A 16485-nucleotide genomic window follows, 5' to 3' on the forward strand; every position below is an offset into this window, starting at 1 on the left:
AGCACATGATGCAATGAGGAAGGGCAGCCAGAGAAGGACACATGGGCTGAAAGCTACCATACAGGTACTACAACGGGCACACCGTGACACAGAGCGCTTCTGAGACTTACCCATGCTCACAGACTGAGTCAGCAGAGGACACTGGAGTCCTGACTCCCAAAAGACTACACTTCCTGTTAATAACAGTGAGGGCAGCAGGTGAGGGTAGCCAACAGCAGGGGTTAATTTAAAGGAGTTAGAAAAACACTGGGTATGATATTTGCTAATTAGTCAGGGTGATAATTAACTAAAACCCAAGGAGAAAATTCCAATATGTCTGGTATTCCAACATATTTGTCTTGCTGGTTTCTGTCTCAAAAGTGCTTTATTACTGATATCTTAAAATAAAATAACAAAGGCTGAAAAAAAATCACGACCACTTTTCCCCACTCTATTCCCTATACTTAACAGCTCTTTCAAAAGAGTCACAGTACACAGCAGGTATCCAGTATCTATCCTCTCTCTTCCTTTTTAGCTAAAAGAGGTCACACTGTAGTTGGCTTAAGGGGAGCACACAGGCACAAAGAGCCCCTACTTAATTTTAATGAAGTCTTTTGGCCTCGCACAGGGTCTGATTATAAACCAACTATTTAATTCCAAGTACCTTGAAAGGTCTAAGTAACTAGGGTACTGTAGTTGAGTAATCTTTATTAACTAATCATTTACATTGTATAGGTAATTAAAATTACCCTCTGACGGACAGGAAAGCCCGTTTCTTAATAAATTAGTGTCAGTTTATTTGCTGATCCAGTGCTTAATATAAGTCATATGGTAGACTCTAGTTTTATGAAAATTATCTCAAATAATCTATATATGAAACAATGCACTTTTAGGACTCTCGTAACTTTAGAAAATCCTTATAAAAATTTCAGGCAAACATTTTAATAATTTTAAGATAATGCTAGATTAAACCGATAATTACTATTAAGTTCTAAATCTTACTTTTAATAAATACATTAACTGTCAACACTCGAAGGGCATGTTTGCAAGAGGACACAATATAAAGACTGGATAAATAACTCAAAATGGGGCTTCGCTCGTGCTGAACTGGGGCCTGCCATCTTGCTGATGCACTTCTGAAACCGTAAGCTTCATCCACCCGGTCAGCAATGACTCAGTAGGCCTCTGGTAGTGCTCTGACCCTGCCAGCTGCAGATGGGCGTGTGTGAGATTAAGGCCCAGCCTCCTCCCTCCACCCGCACACTGCTTGGGTGTGTTAGGCAATGCGCTAAAGCCAGCTAAGTCCTCAGTAACAAGAAGCCCAGAGTAGAAAAAAAGGTGACGGACAGCGTTATAGGTGCTCATTTACACTGTGAAACAAAGCATGCTGTTTAATAGGAGACTGTGTAAAGAGCATTGCGAAAGGGAGTACCTCACCTTTAAGCTACTTATATGACTTTGTTTTCATGGTGAAAGGTTCAAGAGATTGTCATAGACAAAACATACGAAAACCACCTTAATTAATCAAGAATTTCTTTTACAGTGGTCAGGGGGCTCACAATTGGCTTTTAAACTTTATAACTGTGTTAAGTATTTACCTGTAAAGGCTAATCTCAGAAATCTATTAGAAACTAAGGAAAATTAATTAAGGAAATTATACCTATTTCTGTTCTCAGTCTAAATACTCTTAAGTAACATCCAAAGCAGAAAAGGAAATTATCTAAATGTATCAGACTGTTTATTAATATCACTGAGAATTTTAAATATTTAAGGTCCTAAAGATGTTAACAGTAAAGCCAAGGACAAGAGAATTTTACAGAATCTTACTTGTTTCGATTACCTCCAGTTAAAGAAAGGGAAAGCAAGAATCCTAGAGTTACATGTTTTGGTTATTTAGCATCTATTTATTTCCTTCCCACTTATGACACTCTGAGAATCTTATGTCTGGCTGTCTGCTCCAGAGAAAAATAGAAATATTCTCCCTTTTCCTCACCAATCTCCAGATGGCCACCCCATCTCATGTATACTCTTAAGGAACAGGGTTCTGGTCCAGACAAATGCTTACCACCTTTGTGCATTTCCAAACACCTAGAGTGACAGTAAACCTAACAGGTTAATGAGGAATGAGGAAATGTTGCATGAAGAAAAGATCAGCTTTGAACAAATACCACTTATTTTCTATAGTACAAGGCAAGCAATTTTCTTTAGCCGAGTTCCACGGAAAGGCAAAGTTATCTGTGTGCAAATGTATTGATACCTGTATTGAATCTAATGCAAAGAACTACCTTGTGTTCCCTCGTGTGCAACAAACAAACTTTTGAATGAACTATTTTCTCTTTAGTATAATCATTCAAGAGCAGAACAAGAGATGGTCTAAAACTGTCCATTGTGATAAATTTAATGGATGGAAAATCTTAGGGAAAAAAATTCAAAACAGGACCATGAAATCAAAAACCCAACGAGTACGGTAACTAGAAGCGTCAAAGTTTAAAATAAGAATGACAAAGTCTCCTTTTCACTGAGGCCTAAAACACACTGTTCCCAAGTAAATACAGTTTCAAAAAGTCTGCTAATGAACGGAAGAGAAAGTAGCAGACACTATTTTTCCACCTACTCCATACTACTGACAGCCGGCCTGGGGCGTTACCTGTGGCCATGTGAACACGACTGGACTGTGCCTATTTTCAGAGCTGTCCCAAGTGTTAAAATACCAAACTGTTGTGCAAAAGGGGAATCTATGTCAATTTATCTGCTTTATCGTCAATGCTGGGAGTGACTCAAAAGCTTACATTCACCAACCAGCACACTTCTCGGTCTTGCAAATGACCTCGGGAACCAAAGCCTTCCTGCTGTGGTCTCCCCTAATGCGGGCGCAACACAGAGGGCTGGAACTCTTGGAGGCGTGTCGGTTCCATCTACTTCGCCTTTCCCTGCCTTTACGAAGCTGTATTCAACTTACAGCATCTGAGCTTTTCCCACGTGAACAATAAAAAACAACTAACTGTCCCTCGGACTGATTTCCCCTTTACTGCCAGTGTTTACCATCTGAAGGAACGTTAATACTGTGTAAAACATCAAAACAAAGCTCAAGTCCTCTGTGTGTGTGCTGTTTCAGTAAAAGTCTGTCATTTACGTCTTCTGTATATCCACATTTCTTTTAGGAAGAACTCACTTCTTGGGAAGAATTCATGGCCTAATTGGTGGTCTTACTTTGGAGGTGCCACCGGCCACATGTTCAGGGGTAAAGAACAGCCCCAGTTTATCTTTCACATGTGCTACAGTAGTAGGAATGTTCTATGTTCTATGCCACTACATTGCCAACATAAGTATCAGTCAAAACTAAGGGAGGATCCTGGAGTCATTACTTAGATGTCAACTTCTCTCTCATTAAGTTTATTTATAAACTATTTGGTGACATGATCCTTCTACACACTGATCCAAATTGAAGTGTCTTCATTTTCCCCCCAACTAGAAAGGGAAATAATTCAAACAAGTGAAATTCAAATGCTTAGGGCTAACAATGAAACACAATCACAAGAAAATACCTAAATCGGACTATTTCGTAATACTCTAAAGAGTTTTTTGTATTAATTAATTTCGAGGCTAAGATTCACATTTTGTATATGATATAATCTAAACAGGGCATTAAGAAGACTTAAAAATGAAGCATAAACATGAAAAAATCAGTAGGGTAAGAAAGTTATGCTTCTTCTAATTCCATAATTGCTTGATGTGATTCCACTTGACTCATATAACTATCAAAAATGTAGATTTCTGATAGCTATACAAAGGATTCTATGTATGCCTTGGAATATATATGTAAATCAAGCTAATATATCATAAGCCTGACATTAGAGTATATGCCTGAATATAAGGTAAGCTTTTTAACTGCCTGAAGTCACTTATTAAAAAAGAAGAGATTGGGGGGTGGGAGGGAGAGGAAAGTGGGTGATGGGCACTGAGAAGGGCACCTGTTGGGATGAGCACTGGGTTTTGTATGGAAACCAATTTGACAATAAATTACATATTAAAAAAAAAAAAGAAGAGACTGTCTGCTATTTGAGTCTTTACATAGCATTTCATAAGATATTCTTTCATTTACTCAATATTGGACAAAAAAAGTACTTGAGGAAAACATTTGCTTAAAAATTAACTTCATTTAAAGCTAGTTTTAGGATGTTTATAAAAATATCTTAGTAGAATCATAAACGGGGGGGAGGGGGCGGAGAAGGCCAACACATTAATTATTCCTAGGTTATAACCTTAAAATCGGAAGTATTAGGTGTCGTTGCAAAGAACAGTTTCAAAAACTCATTTTAAAAAAGTAGTCAAATACAATTGTCAGAAAGGATACAAATGACAATAGTGAACTCCAGGAAAGGAATCATGTAGCTCAGGGGAAAGACTGGGAAGTGACTTTCTTTTCACTGTGTACCCATTGGTACCCTGTACATTTTAAGCCAGTGAATACGTTACGTACTCACAGAAAACAGATAATTACATTCTAAAACAGGAACTGCAGCCCCATAAAATGTTATAACCAATCACAAATCACAAGAGTGATTATGCTATAGAGATTATGAGTATATGACAATATACCACACACACACACACCATTTTGTCAATGGTACTTGTGGTTTAGACAGAAAATCTGTGGTATCAGGTCATACATATACTCAAAAGCTGCTGTAACTCAGACGAAAGAGACAGTAGTGAAGACACACTGTGGATTTTAGCACTAGGTGCATGATGCCAAGGGGTTCGGCTGATGATGAGGAAAAAAAAAAGCATTTCCCCCAAAGATTCATGGATAGAGTCTGAGCCAGATGGTTCTATGAAATATTAGTGTGAATGAAGGAATCCTTCTATATTATTGCACTGCATCATAAAAATATGATTTTAATTATGGACATGTAACTAAATTAAAAAATTAAAATTCTTACCATTTACTCCACTTCCCAAAAGTTTATAAGGGGAGGCTACTTAATATTTGGGCTTAGCTTACGTTCAGGCATACATATTCAAGGCAACATTCTTGCAAGAGAACATGGTGCGCTGTGTCAAGCCGATCACGAAATACAGATTTGCCCGATACATTTCCCTACCATTTTCCTGACTAATTGTGTGTTATTGCAATTTCATACCAGTGCAACTCATTTTTTGAGGATAAGAATCTGAACACTATACAGGCCCAAATGTGCAGTGTGAACCTGATTGCATTTGGTCATGCTTCAGTAAATGTGGTCATACTCTCCAAGCCACTGTCTAAGAAAAATGGAAGATTCTAAAGCCACTGCTCTACGACAGCCTCCTGAAGGGCCTGACAGCACCTGAGCCAGAATGCTGCTTTTCACCACTCACAGCGGACAAGGGTTATGCCCAAGAACAAGTACCAGAAGCCTTATTTGAAGGGAGAACAAATACACTCCAAACACATGTACTAAAGAACTAAGAATCATAACATACATCTTTTCTCCACTTTCCTGAAGAAGGTGAGGCCAATAATGAAAAGGCCTGGTTAGGACTCAGAACCCAGAAAAACAGTAACCAGGTACAAAAGGAAGTGTTTTACAAGGGAACGGTTTTATTTCCTCAGGCTTTTAAATCTACAATTTTTAAAAACTATTATTTGTAAATGTAAAACTCATCAGAACGGTGGAAAGCGTAAGAAATTCAGCTGTAATTCTTAATGTGGCCCTTTTAATATAAGTGCTTGATGTGTTTATAAATTTTAACATTTTGTTAGTTTTTATGTTTTAAGTATTAAAAATAAGTGTCTATCATCTATCCTTACTCATTTACATTAAAAATGGACAGTATTATGTTTTCCAGAGAGGATGGGAAGCCTTTGTGATCAATGAAAATTTCCTGAACAGATACCAAATGGACAGAAAATACTCATTTTGTATACAACGATAGGCAGAGAATGACAATATGGTCATATCCTGTAACGATTAATAGAAAAACACTCCAACAAAAAATTCTTGCTTTCTTAGTAATCATTAGGATAGCTTAAATTTTATCAATCTTGAAATTAAGGTGCAACACACTGGAGACGGGAAAAATGGGAGGAGAATCTAGTCAAATCCACAGTCAACCTTCCCCAGGATCAGTGCAGGAAGCTACTCTCCAGTATCTTCTAGCATGAAATCTGCTGGTACTAAAACGGTTGAATCTAAAGCTTGTTTCCAAGGAGAATACTGCTACCAGACACTTGTTGGGGAAATAAATGAAAGAACTGGATGGAAAGTGAAATTCTGCCTGTTACTCAAAACCAGCCAATAACCCACAAGGCTCTCCCCGCCATGACAGCCTGCCCAGGGTAACTGACAAAAAAAAAAAAAAAAAAAAAAAAAAAAAGAAAAAGAAGAAGAAAAATTACTACCAAACAGGAATCAATTGGACTCATGAAGGAGTGAACCTTTAAATCCAGCTCCCACCACACATGCTGAAGAGCTCACCGTTCTTCCTCTCGTTCAGCGGGGGCAGGTGCTGGCTGGGCTGCAGGGACAGCTCCTGGAATTCATGGGCAACAGCTTCGCTTTGAGGACTTGGGGCAAGATGGGCTAACGGCCCCACTTCATCCTCCGCGTCCAGTGCCCCTGGGGGATCCATCGTGCTCCAGCCACCGGCAAAAGGTGTACGAGACCTCTCTTAAATGCGGCCTGCTGAAGAGACTGTCAAATTAAAAACGTGTAAGTAGACAGTACATTTATTTTGCTCCAATTTACACAAAAATGTTAAAATGGAAACCCTGGGTTCTAGTTCAGCTTCACTGCTGTGTAGCAAGGGCCAATTCGTTTACTCTCTCTGGATCTTGGTTCTTTGTCCAACACACAGGAATAAAAGACTAAAAATAGCATTTACCAGGTAAATACAAGTTGAAAAGTATTTTAATTTTTTGTGCTGTGGATTAAAAGTTACAGTTACTGATGTCATTAAAGATTTTAATGCACCCTACAATAAGATAAAAGTCAACTAATGATGATGGGACAAAAAAGCAGTCTAGCTTGAAAATCTGTCTTAACTCCTACGAATCAAAACTTTACATTAAGTCAACATTCACAGCAACCAGCAATGTCTCGGAGGAGGGCTCCTCCCTCGGCAGGGAATAGAACTCTTAGCTGCACCAAAATGGACATGCAGTTCTCGACAAAGAAACCAACCTTTACTTCAAGCCACTGGGATTTAGGACTATTTATTATCACAGCATAACTGGTCCATTCTGATTGACACAGCAATCAGCAAGAGAAATACCAAAGACATAACCAAACCATAAATACGTGACACGGGCTTAGGAGCTGAACAGTGGGCAGCAAGAAAACAGTTACAGAAAGCCAAAAGCTAAAAGGATGGCGGTCCACATGGGGCAGGGGAGAAACATTTCATAAGACTGCTATCTGCTTAGCAACATTCTGGACCACAGTTCGTTGATGCCTTCGCCTACTGATGGACATCTGAGTTGTTTCCAGTTTCTGTCAGAAATAAAAATGCTATGAACATTCTTGTCCAAGTATATATAGGAATATAAGCTTTCACTTCTCTTGGGTAAATACCTAGGAGTAAGTGGACCATAAGGCAACGGCGTGTTTAAATTTTAAAGAAACGAACAAAGGATTTTCCAAAGTGGTTCCACCATTCTTATTAGCAGTGAATGAGAATTCCAGTTGTTCTACAACCTCACCAACACTTATGGTCAATCTTTTTAATTTTAATTATTTTTGTGGGTGTGAAATGGTAGCTTAGTGTGGTCTCATTTATTTATTTTATTAAATTATACTTGAGATATTATATTAGTTTCAGGTGAATAAGATAGTGATTTGATATTTTTATTTTTTTATGTTTATTTATTCTGAGAGAAGAGAGAGAGGAAGAGTGAGTGCGGGAGGCACAGAGATAGAGGCAGAGAGAGAATCCGGAGCAGCTTCCCCACTGTCAGCACAGAGCCCAATGCAGGGATCAATCTCACAAACCATGAGATCGTGACCTGAGCTGAAATCAGAGTCAGATGCTTAACCGACTGAGGCATCCAATTGCTCTGGTCCTTTTTTAATAAACAGGGCCCAACACGGGGCTCAAACCCACCAACTGTGAGATCACGACCTGAGCCAAAGTCAAGAGTCAGACTGAGCCACACAGGTGCCCTGATATTTTTATATATTGCAAAACGATCACCATAATAGGTCTAGATACCATCTGTCACCATACAAAATCATTACGATATTACTGACTACATCTCCTGTGCTGTATACGACATGAGACTTATTTTATAATTCTTTACCTGTTAATTCCCTTCACCTATTTTGTCGGTTCCCTCTCCCAACCACCAGTTTGTTCTTTTTATCTATGAGTCTGTTTCTGTTTTGTTTGTTCATTTTGGTTTTTTTAGATTTCCCATATAAGTCAAATCATACAGTGTTTGCTTTTCTCTGACTTATTTCACTTAGCATGATATCCTCGAAGTCCAAACATGCTGTCACAAATGGCAAGATTTCATTCTTTTTGTAGCTGAGTAATATTACAGTGTGTGTAATATTCCAGTAATATTCCACTGTGTACACACACACACACACACACACACACACACACACACACCCGCCACAGCCTCTCTGTCCATTTATTATCTATTGATGGACACTTGGGTTACATCTATGTCCTGGCTATTGTAAATAAGCATAAAGGTAGTACAGCTTTTTGAACTGTTCTTTTCGTTTTCTTCAAATACCCAGAAGTGGAATTCCTAGATCACATAGTAATTCTATTTATAATTTTTTGAGGAACCTCCAAATTGTTTCCATAGTGGCTGCACTAATTTACATTCCTACCAAGAGCGCACAAGGGTTTCCTTTTCCTCACATCCTCAGCAACACGTGTTATTTCTTGTCTTTTTGATAATAGCCATAGACTGGTATGAGGTAGCACCTCACTACTTTTGATTTACATATCTGTGATGATTAGTGATGTTCAGCATGTTTTCATGTGCTTGTTGGCCATCTGTATGCTGTCTCTGGAAAAATATTCAAGTCCTCTGTCGGTTTTTTAATTGGGTTGTTTTGCTGTTGTTGTTATGATTTGTGACATATGGTTGTTGATGTATTTTGGATATCAACTCCTTATCAGATATATGGTTTGCAATCATCTTCTTGCATTTAGTAGGCTGCATTTTCATTTTGTTAATGGTTTCCTTCACCCTGCAAAAGCTTTTTAGCTGATGTGGTCCCAGTTGTTGATTTCTGGTTTTGATACCAGTGCTTGATGAGACGTATCCAAAAAAACATTGCTAAGAATGATGTCTTACTGCCTTTGCTTTGTCTAGGAGTTTTAAGGTTTCAGGTCTTAATCCATTTTGAGTTTATTTTTGTGCATGGTGTAAGAAAGCAGTCCACAATTTCATTCTTTTGCATGTAGCTGTCCAATTTTCCTAACACCACTTATCGAAAAGATGGTCGTCTCCCCATTGTATGTTCTTGCCTCATTTGTCATAAGTTACTTGACCTCATAGGTGTGGGTTTATTTCTGGGCTCTCCATTCTGTTCCACTGATCTATGTGTCTGTTTTCGTGCAAGTACCATATTGTTTTGATTACTATAGCTTTTCAGTACAGTTTCAAATTTCAGAGCATGATACCTCAAACTTTGTTCTTCTTTCCTAAGCCTGCTTTGGCTATTTTGGGTCTTTTGTGGTTCTGTGCAAATTTTAAGATTTGTTCCACTTCTGTGAAAAACATTAACTCTACCTACCCCAAAGCACAGCATATCTTTTCATTTATTTATGTTATCTTCAATTTCTTTCATCAGTGTTTTATAGTTTTCAGAGTATAGGTCTTTCACTTTCTTGGTTAAATTTATTTCTAGGTATTTTATTGTTTTTGATGCAAGTGTAATTGAGATTGTCTTAATTTCTCTTTCCAAAAATTCATTATTAGTATGCAGAAATGCAACAAATTTCAGTGTATTAATTTTGTATCCTGTAACTTTACTGAATTCATTTATTAGCTCTAATAGGTTTTTGGTGGACTCTTTAAGGTTTTCTGTATATGGTATCATGTTGCCTGCAAAGAGTAACAGCTTTACTTCTTCTTTTCCAATTTGGGTGTTTTTATTTCTTTTTCTTGTCTGATGGCTGTGGCTAGGATTTTGACTACTACAATGGATAAAACTGTCAAGAGTGGGAATCCTTGTCTCGTTTCTGATCTTAGAGAAAAACTTTGCATCTTTTCATCCACTGAGTATGTTAGCTGTTTGTCTGTCATAGCAGCTGTTAGCTGCTAGGATTTTGACTACTACAATGGATAAAACTGTCAAGAGTGGGAATCCTTGTCTCGTTTCTGATCTTAGAGAAAAACTTTGCATCTTTTCATCCACTGAGTATGTTAGCTGTTTGTCTGTCATAAATGACCTTTATTGAGTACAGGCTCTCCCTACCCACTAGAGAGCTTTTATCATAAATGGATATTGAATTTTGTCAAATATTTTTGCTGTACCTATTGAGATGATAATATATATTTTTAATGTTTATTTTATTTATTCTGAGAGAGAGAGTTAGCACAAGCAGGGGAAGAGCAGAAAGAGAAACCCAAGCAAGGTCTGTGCTGTGAGTGCAGAGCCTAATGTGAGGCTCACTCCCACGAATCATGAGATCATGACCTGAGCTGAAATCAAGAGGTGGACGTTTAACTGACTGAGCCATCCAGGCGCCCTGAGATTATATAATTTTTATTCTTCATTTTATTAATGTGTTGTACCATGTTGATTGATTTGCAGATGTTAAACCATCTTTATATCCCTGGAATGAATTCCATTTGATTCCAGTGTATGATCTCTTTCAATGTTTTTGATGAGTTCAGTTTGCTAATATTTTGATGATAATTTTGGCATCTGTGTTTATTAGGGGTGTTGGCCTGTAAATTTCTTTTTTTATGATGGTGTCTTTGTCTGGTTTTGGTATCAGAGTAATGCTGGCCTTGTAAAATAAATTTGGAAGTATTTCTTCATCTTCAATTTTTCATTATAATTTCTGGGATAGTTTAAATGTTTGGTAGAATTCACCTGTGAAGCCATCTGCACTTGGACTTTTGTTTGTTTGTAGTGTTTTGATTACTGATTCAAATTTCATTTTAATAATTGGTCTATTCAGATTTTCTGTATCTTCATGATTCAATCTTAGAAGACTCCATGTTTCCAGGAATTTATCCATTTCTTCTAATCTGTCAGCATATAACTGTACACAGTATTTACTTATGATCCCTAGTATTTCTGTGGTATAGGTTGCAATTTCTTCTTTTTCATTTCTGATTTTATTTATTTGGGCCATCCTCTATTTTTTCTTGAGGAGTCTGGCTAAAGGTTTGTTGATTTTATCTTTTCAAAGAACTAGCTCTTAGTTTCATTAAACTCTTCACGCACGTGTGGATGTATTTCATTCCCCCACTATCACTCTGATCGGTATTATTTCCTTCCTTCTATTAACTTTGGGCTTCTTTTTCTAGTTCCTTTAAATGTAAAGTTAGATTGTTTATTTGATATTTTTCTTGTTTCTTTAACAAAAATTTTTTTTTTAACATTTATTTATTTTTGAGACAGAGAGAGACAGAGCATGAACGGGGGAGGGTCAGAGAGAGAGGGAGACACAGAATCGGAAGCAGGCTCCAGGCTCTGGGCCATCAGCCCAGAGCCCGACGCGGGGCTCGAACTCACGGACCGCAAGATCGTGACCTGAGCTGAAGTCGGACGCTCAACCGACTGAGCCACCCAGGTGCCCCTTTCTTGTTTCTTGAGGTAGGCTTGTATCACTATAAAAGTCCCTCTTAGAACTGTTTTTGCTGCACCCCAAAGAGTTTGGAATACTGTGTTCCCATTTTCATTTGTCTACAGGTATTTTTTTGATTCCTCATTGACCTATTGGTTATTTAACAGCATGTTGTTTAGTCTCCATGTGTTTGTGGTTTTTTTCCAGTTTTCTTCACATAACTGACTTCTAGTTTCATGCCACTGTGGTTGGAAAAGATACTTGATAGGATTTCAATCTTCTTAACTTTACTGAGACTTGTTTTGTAGCTTAACATGTGATCTATCCTGGAGAATGTTCCATGTGTACTTCAAAAGAATGTGTATTTAGGTTTTGGAAGGAATGTTTTGCATGTATCTATTAAGCCCATCTGGTCTAATGCGTCACTCAGGGCCACTTTTTCCTTAATGCTTTTCTGTCTGGATGATCTATCCACTGATAAAAGAGGTATTAAAGACCCCTACTACTGATTACAAAATGCATTTGTGATGAGCACTGAGTGATGTATGGAATTGCTGCATCACTATATTGTATACCTGAACTAATACAACACTGCATTTTAACTAGAAATAAAATAAAAAATTAAAAAGAAAAAAATAAAGTTCTCTACTATTACTGTATTGTTATTTCTTCTTTTATTTCTGTTAATATTTGATTTATATATTTAGGTCCTCCTATATTGGGTCCATACATTTTTACAAATGTAATATCCTCTTGTTGGATTTACTTCTTTATCACTATGTGATACCCTTCTTTGTCTTTTCTTACAGTCTTTGTTTTAAAGTCTATTTTGTCTGATATAACTATAGCTACTCCATTTCATTTCCATTTGCATGGTATATATCTTTTTCTAACCCTTTATTTCCAGTCTGTGTATGTCTTTACATTTGAAGTGAGTCTCCTATTGGCAATATATAGAAAATTCCTGTTCTTTCTTATCCATTCAGTCACCCTATGTCTTTTGACTGGTGCATTTAGACCACTTACATTTAAAGCAATTATTACTAAGTATGTTCTTACTGTCATTTTGTTCATTGTTTTCTGGTTGTTTCTGAAGTTCCTCTGTTCTTTTTTTCTTCTCTCCCTCCTCCCTGTGCTTTATTTTCTTTATGTGGTTTTATTCCTTTATCCTTTTGTGTATTTATGTTTCTTCTTTGTGGTTACAAGATTTACACACATCTTATGTATACGCAGTCTCTCTTAAGTTGATAATAACTTAATTGCATTCCAAAGTTTTGTAATTTTAGTTCGCACTCCATGTTTTATATATTTGATATCACATTTTACATTTTTATTTTACATATTCCTTAACTAATTATTGTAATTTTAATTAAACTGTTGTCTTTTACCTTTCATACTTGCTTTTCTAAGTGGCTGATCTACTACCTTTATTATTTATTTACCTTTTCTGGTAGGATTTTTACTTTTATACATTTTCTTATTATTAATTAGTGACTTTGCTTCAGAATTTAGAGAAGTCCCTTTAACATTTCCTACAAGCTTGGTTTTGTGGTGATGAATTCTTTCAGGTTTCCCTTTTCTGCAATACTCCCAATCGCTCCTTCTTGGTTGGCAGTTTTTTCTTTTCAGTACTTTGAATGTCTCATGTCACTCGCTTACGGCCTGTCAAGTTTCTGGTGAAAAATCTGCTGATAGCCTTATGGGGTTTCCCTTGGATGTAAGATGTTGCTTTTTCTCTTGCTGTCTTTAAGGTTCTCTCTATCCTTAACTTTTACCATGTTAATTATAATGTGTGCCAGTTATTTTTCTTTTTGGTTTCATCTTATCTGGAACTCTGTGGAATTCCTGGACCTAGCTATTTGTTTCCATCCCCAGATTAAGGACGTTTTCACCCATTATTTCTTCAAATAATTTGTTTAGTCTTTTCTCCTTCTTCTCCTTCTAGAACCCTTATAGTGTGAATGTTAGTATGCATGAGGTTGTCTCAGAGACCCATTAAGGTATCCTCACTTTTAAAAATTCTTTTAATTTTGCTGCTCTGTCTGGATGTTTTCCAACGCTTTGTCTTCCAGTTCACGCAGTCGTACTTCTATTTCATCTACTCTGATGTTGAACAACTCTGGTATATTTTTTCAGTTCTACTATAACTTCTGTTTGGTAGTTTCTTGTATTTTCTATTTATTTGTTGACGTTTTCTCTGTGTTCATACCCTCTTCTGAGATCAGTGAGCATCTCTATGACCATTACTTTGAACTCTTTCTCAGGCAGGTTACTTATCTCTATCTCTGTTCTATTAAGGTCTCTTTCTGGGGATTTGCCTTGTTCTTTGGTTTGGAACATATCCCTCTGTTTCCTTATTTTGCCTGTCTCTCTGTCTATATGCATTAAGCAAAACAGTTACCTTCCTGAGTACTCAAAGACTGGTCTTGTGCAGGAGCTTTCCTGTGTGGCCCAGATGCACAATCTTCCCTGGCTACCAGAATCAGGCACTCTGTGTGTGTCTCTTGCATGGGTTGTGAGTGCCTGCCATTGTTTTAGGGATGTGGCTGCTGTGTGTGAAGGGTGGGGCTCAGGGCACTCACCCGGCCTGGTTGCCCTGGTTGTCCCAATTGTGGTTCTAGCACTGCACAGGGAAAGAGGGGTTTGAGTTGCTTGTTCTTCCTGGTTGTGGCTTTGGTCATTGTGTGAGGTGGGTGGGGGCTCAGGGAGCTCACCCAATCCTGTTGCTGCTAAGATGCTGAGCAGGGTGGGTGGGGCACGGGGCACTTGCCCAGGCCAGTTACAACATGGGGTGGTGAAGAGCACACCCTCTGGTGCTAGGAAGCCAGAGAGAGGGCACCAAAAATAGCACCAGTCAGCTCAGTCACCAGCAAGTTAGGATGAGATTACAAAAATGGCATCTACCAGTACTTCTGACCCCAGATAAAGTTCCTGCAAATTCCTGCCTCTCCAACAGCTGCTTTTAAATTAGTAAAGGGGTGTCCCTCATTTAAGGTCTAGATGCTTTTCAACCTGTTGCTTTTGTGCTGGATCCCAGAGTGAATGGGTTTGTATACAAGCCCTTTAAGAAAGGGATCTCCATTCCCTATAGTTCTATGATTCTCCTGGTCTTAATTCCCATTGATTTTCAAACACAGACATTTTGGGGGCTCATCTTTCTGGTACTAGTTCCCAGGGTTGGCATATCCAGTGTGAGGCACAATCCTTCAAGTCTTTGAGGGAGTATTCCATATTTGAGGAAATCCCTCCTGCGGTGAGGTCACCCTGTCTGACTGCCTCTCCTTCCCTTGTTGATGCATCTCTTTTACCTTTTGCTGTGGAGGCCACTGTCTATCTTATTCGCAGGTCCTTTCCAGAGGAAAATTACTCCACATGTAGCTGTAAATCTGTTGTGTCTGTGCGAAGAGGGAAGTTTAGAATCTTCCTATGCTACCATCTTGAACCCTCTTTATCAGTGTGGTTTTCATTTGTATTTCCCTAGTGATCTTGAGCATCTTTTAATGTGTTTATTTGCCATCTGCATATCTTCTTTGGTTAAGTATCTGATTAAATATTTTGTTCATTAAAAAAAAACTTATTTATATATTGTGAGAAAGAGAGAGAGAGAACACACAGGGAAGGGACAGAGAGAGAGAATCACAAGCAGGCTCTGTACTGTCAACATGGAGCCCAATGGGGGACTTGAACTCACAAATCATAAGACCATGACCTGAGCTAAAATCAAGAGTTGGACGCTTAACTGAATGAGCCACCCAGATGCCCCATCTTTTGATCATTTTTAAAATGAGGTGGCTTATTTTCTTATTATTGTTTTGAGAGCTCTTTATATATTCTGGACAAAAGTCTTTTATTGGATATGTGATTTGCAAATATTTTCTCCCAGTCTACAGCTTATTGTTTTATTTTCTTAACAGTGCTTTGTAAAAAGCAATTTTTTAAAATTTGATTAAGTCTGACCTATCATTTTTTTCTTTTCTGAATCATGTTTTAGTGTTTTAGTGTTGTTGCCAAGAAACCTATGATTAATCCAAGGTTACAAAGATTATCGCCTATGTTTTCTTATAGACATTTCATAGTTTTCTGTTTTAAACTCTACAATTCATTCTGAATTAATTTTTGTATATGCTATGAGATATGAATCAAAGTTTTTTGTTCTTGGCATAAAGATATATGACTGTTCAAATACCCTTTGTTGAAAAGGTTATCTTTTCTCCACTAAATTGCCTTTGCACCTTTACTGCAAATCAACTGACCATGTATATGTGGATCTACTTCTTGACTCTGTATTTAGTTCCCCAAAAAGAAAGAGCCTCAAAAGAGAAGTCCCTAAATCCTGTGTATAAACTCTGCTTAAGTCTCTGGGTGACCCCTAAATGATGCACATGCAGACAGACTCCCAAAAAGTCCAGCTAAGGAAAAAAACAAATAAAAAACAAACCAACAACAGAATTGAGATTTCAGTTGCTGCTCACCACAGGAAAGGGAGTTTGCAAAAATAAGTTCACCAAAGTTAATTGCTAAAATAAAACAATATTGTTAAGATGGAACCTCACAGAATCCAGAGTCTACAACTGTCCATCCAGAATTCCGTATCCAACAAAAATATCCTTTAATAATAAAGACAAAATTGTCAGCAGACACACACTACAAGAAATGCTAAGAATTTCTTCAGGCCTTAGGAAAGTGATGCCAGATAGAAACTTGGATCTGAGGAATGAAAAGCATTAGAAATAGTAAACATGTAGATAAAAACCAAAG

At 37.6% G+C, this 16485-nt stretch overlaps 1 protein-coding gene across 5 annotated transcripts in view; it reads right to left on the bottom strand.

Moving 5' to 3' along the window:
• The window catches only part of MRTFB (myocardin related transcription factor B), a 190895-nt gene that overhangs the window by 116618 nt on the left and 57792 nt on the right, over window positions 1-16485 (bottom strand). For all 5 annotated transcript variants that reach the window (XM_047838245.1, XM_047838249.1, XM_047838243.1 and 2 more), the window contains exon 2: window positions 6441-6656. In XM_047838245.1, the coding sequence (XP_047694201.1) occupies window positions 6441-6594 (154 nt within the window). In that variant the 5' untranslated portion in view covers window positions 6595-6656. The remainder of the gene's footprint in view (window positions 1-6440; window positions 6657-16485) is intronic.

Source organism: Prionailurus viverrinus, chromosome E3 (genome assembly GCF_022837055.1).
Source record: "Prionailurus viverrinus isolate Anna chromosome E3, UM_Priviv_1.0, whole genome shotgun sequence".
Taxonomy (NCBI): Eukaryota; Metazoa; Chordata; class Mammalia; order Carnivora; family Felidae; genus Prionailurus; species Prionailurus viverrinus.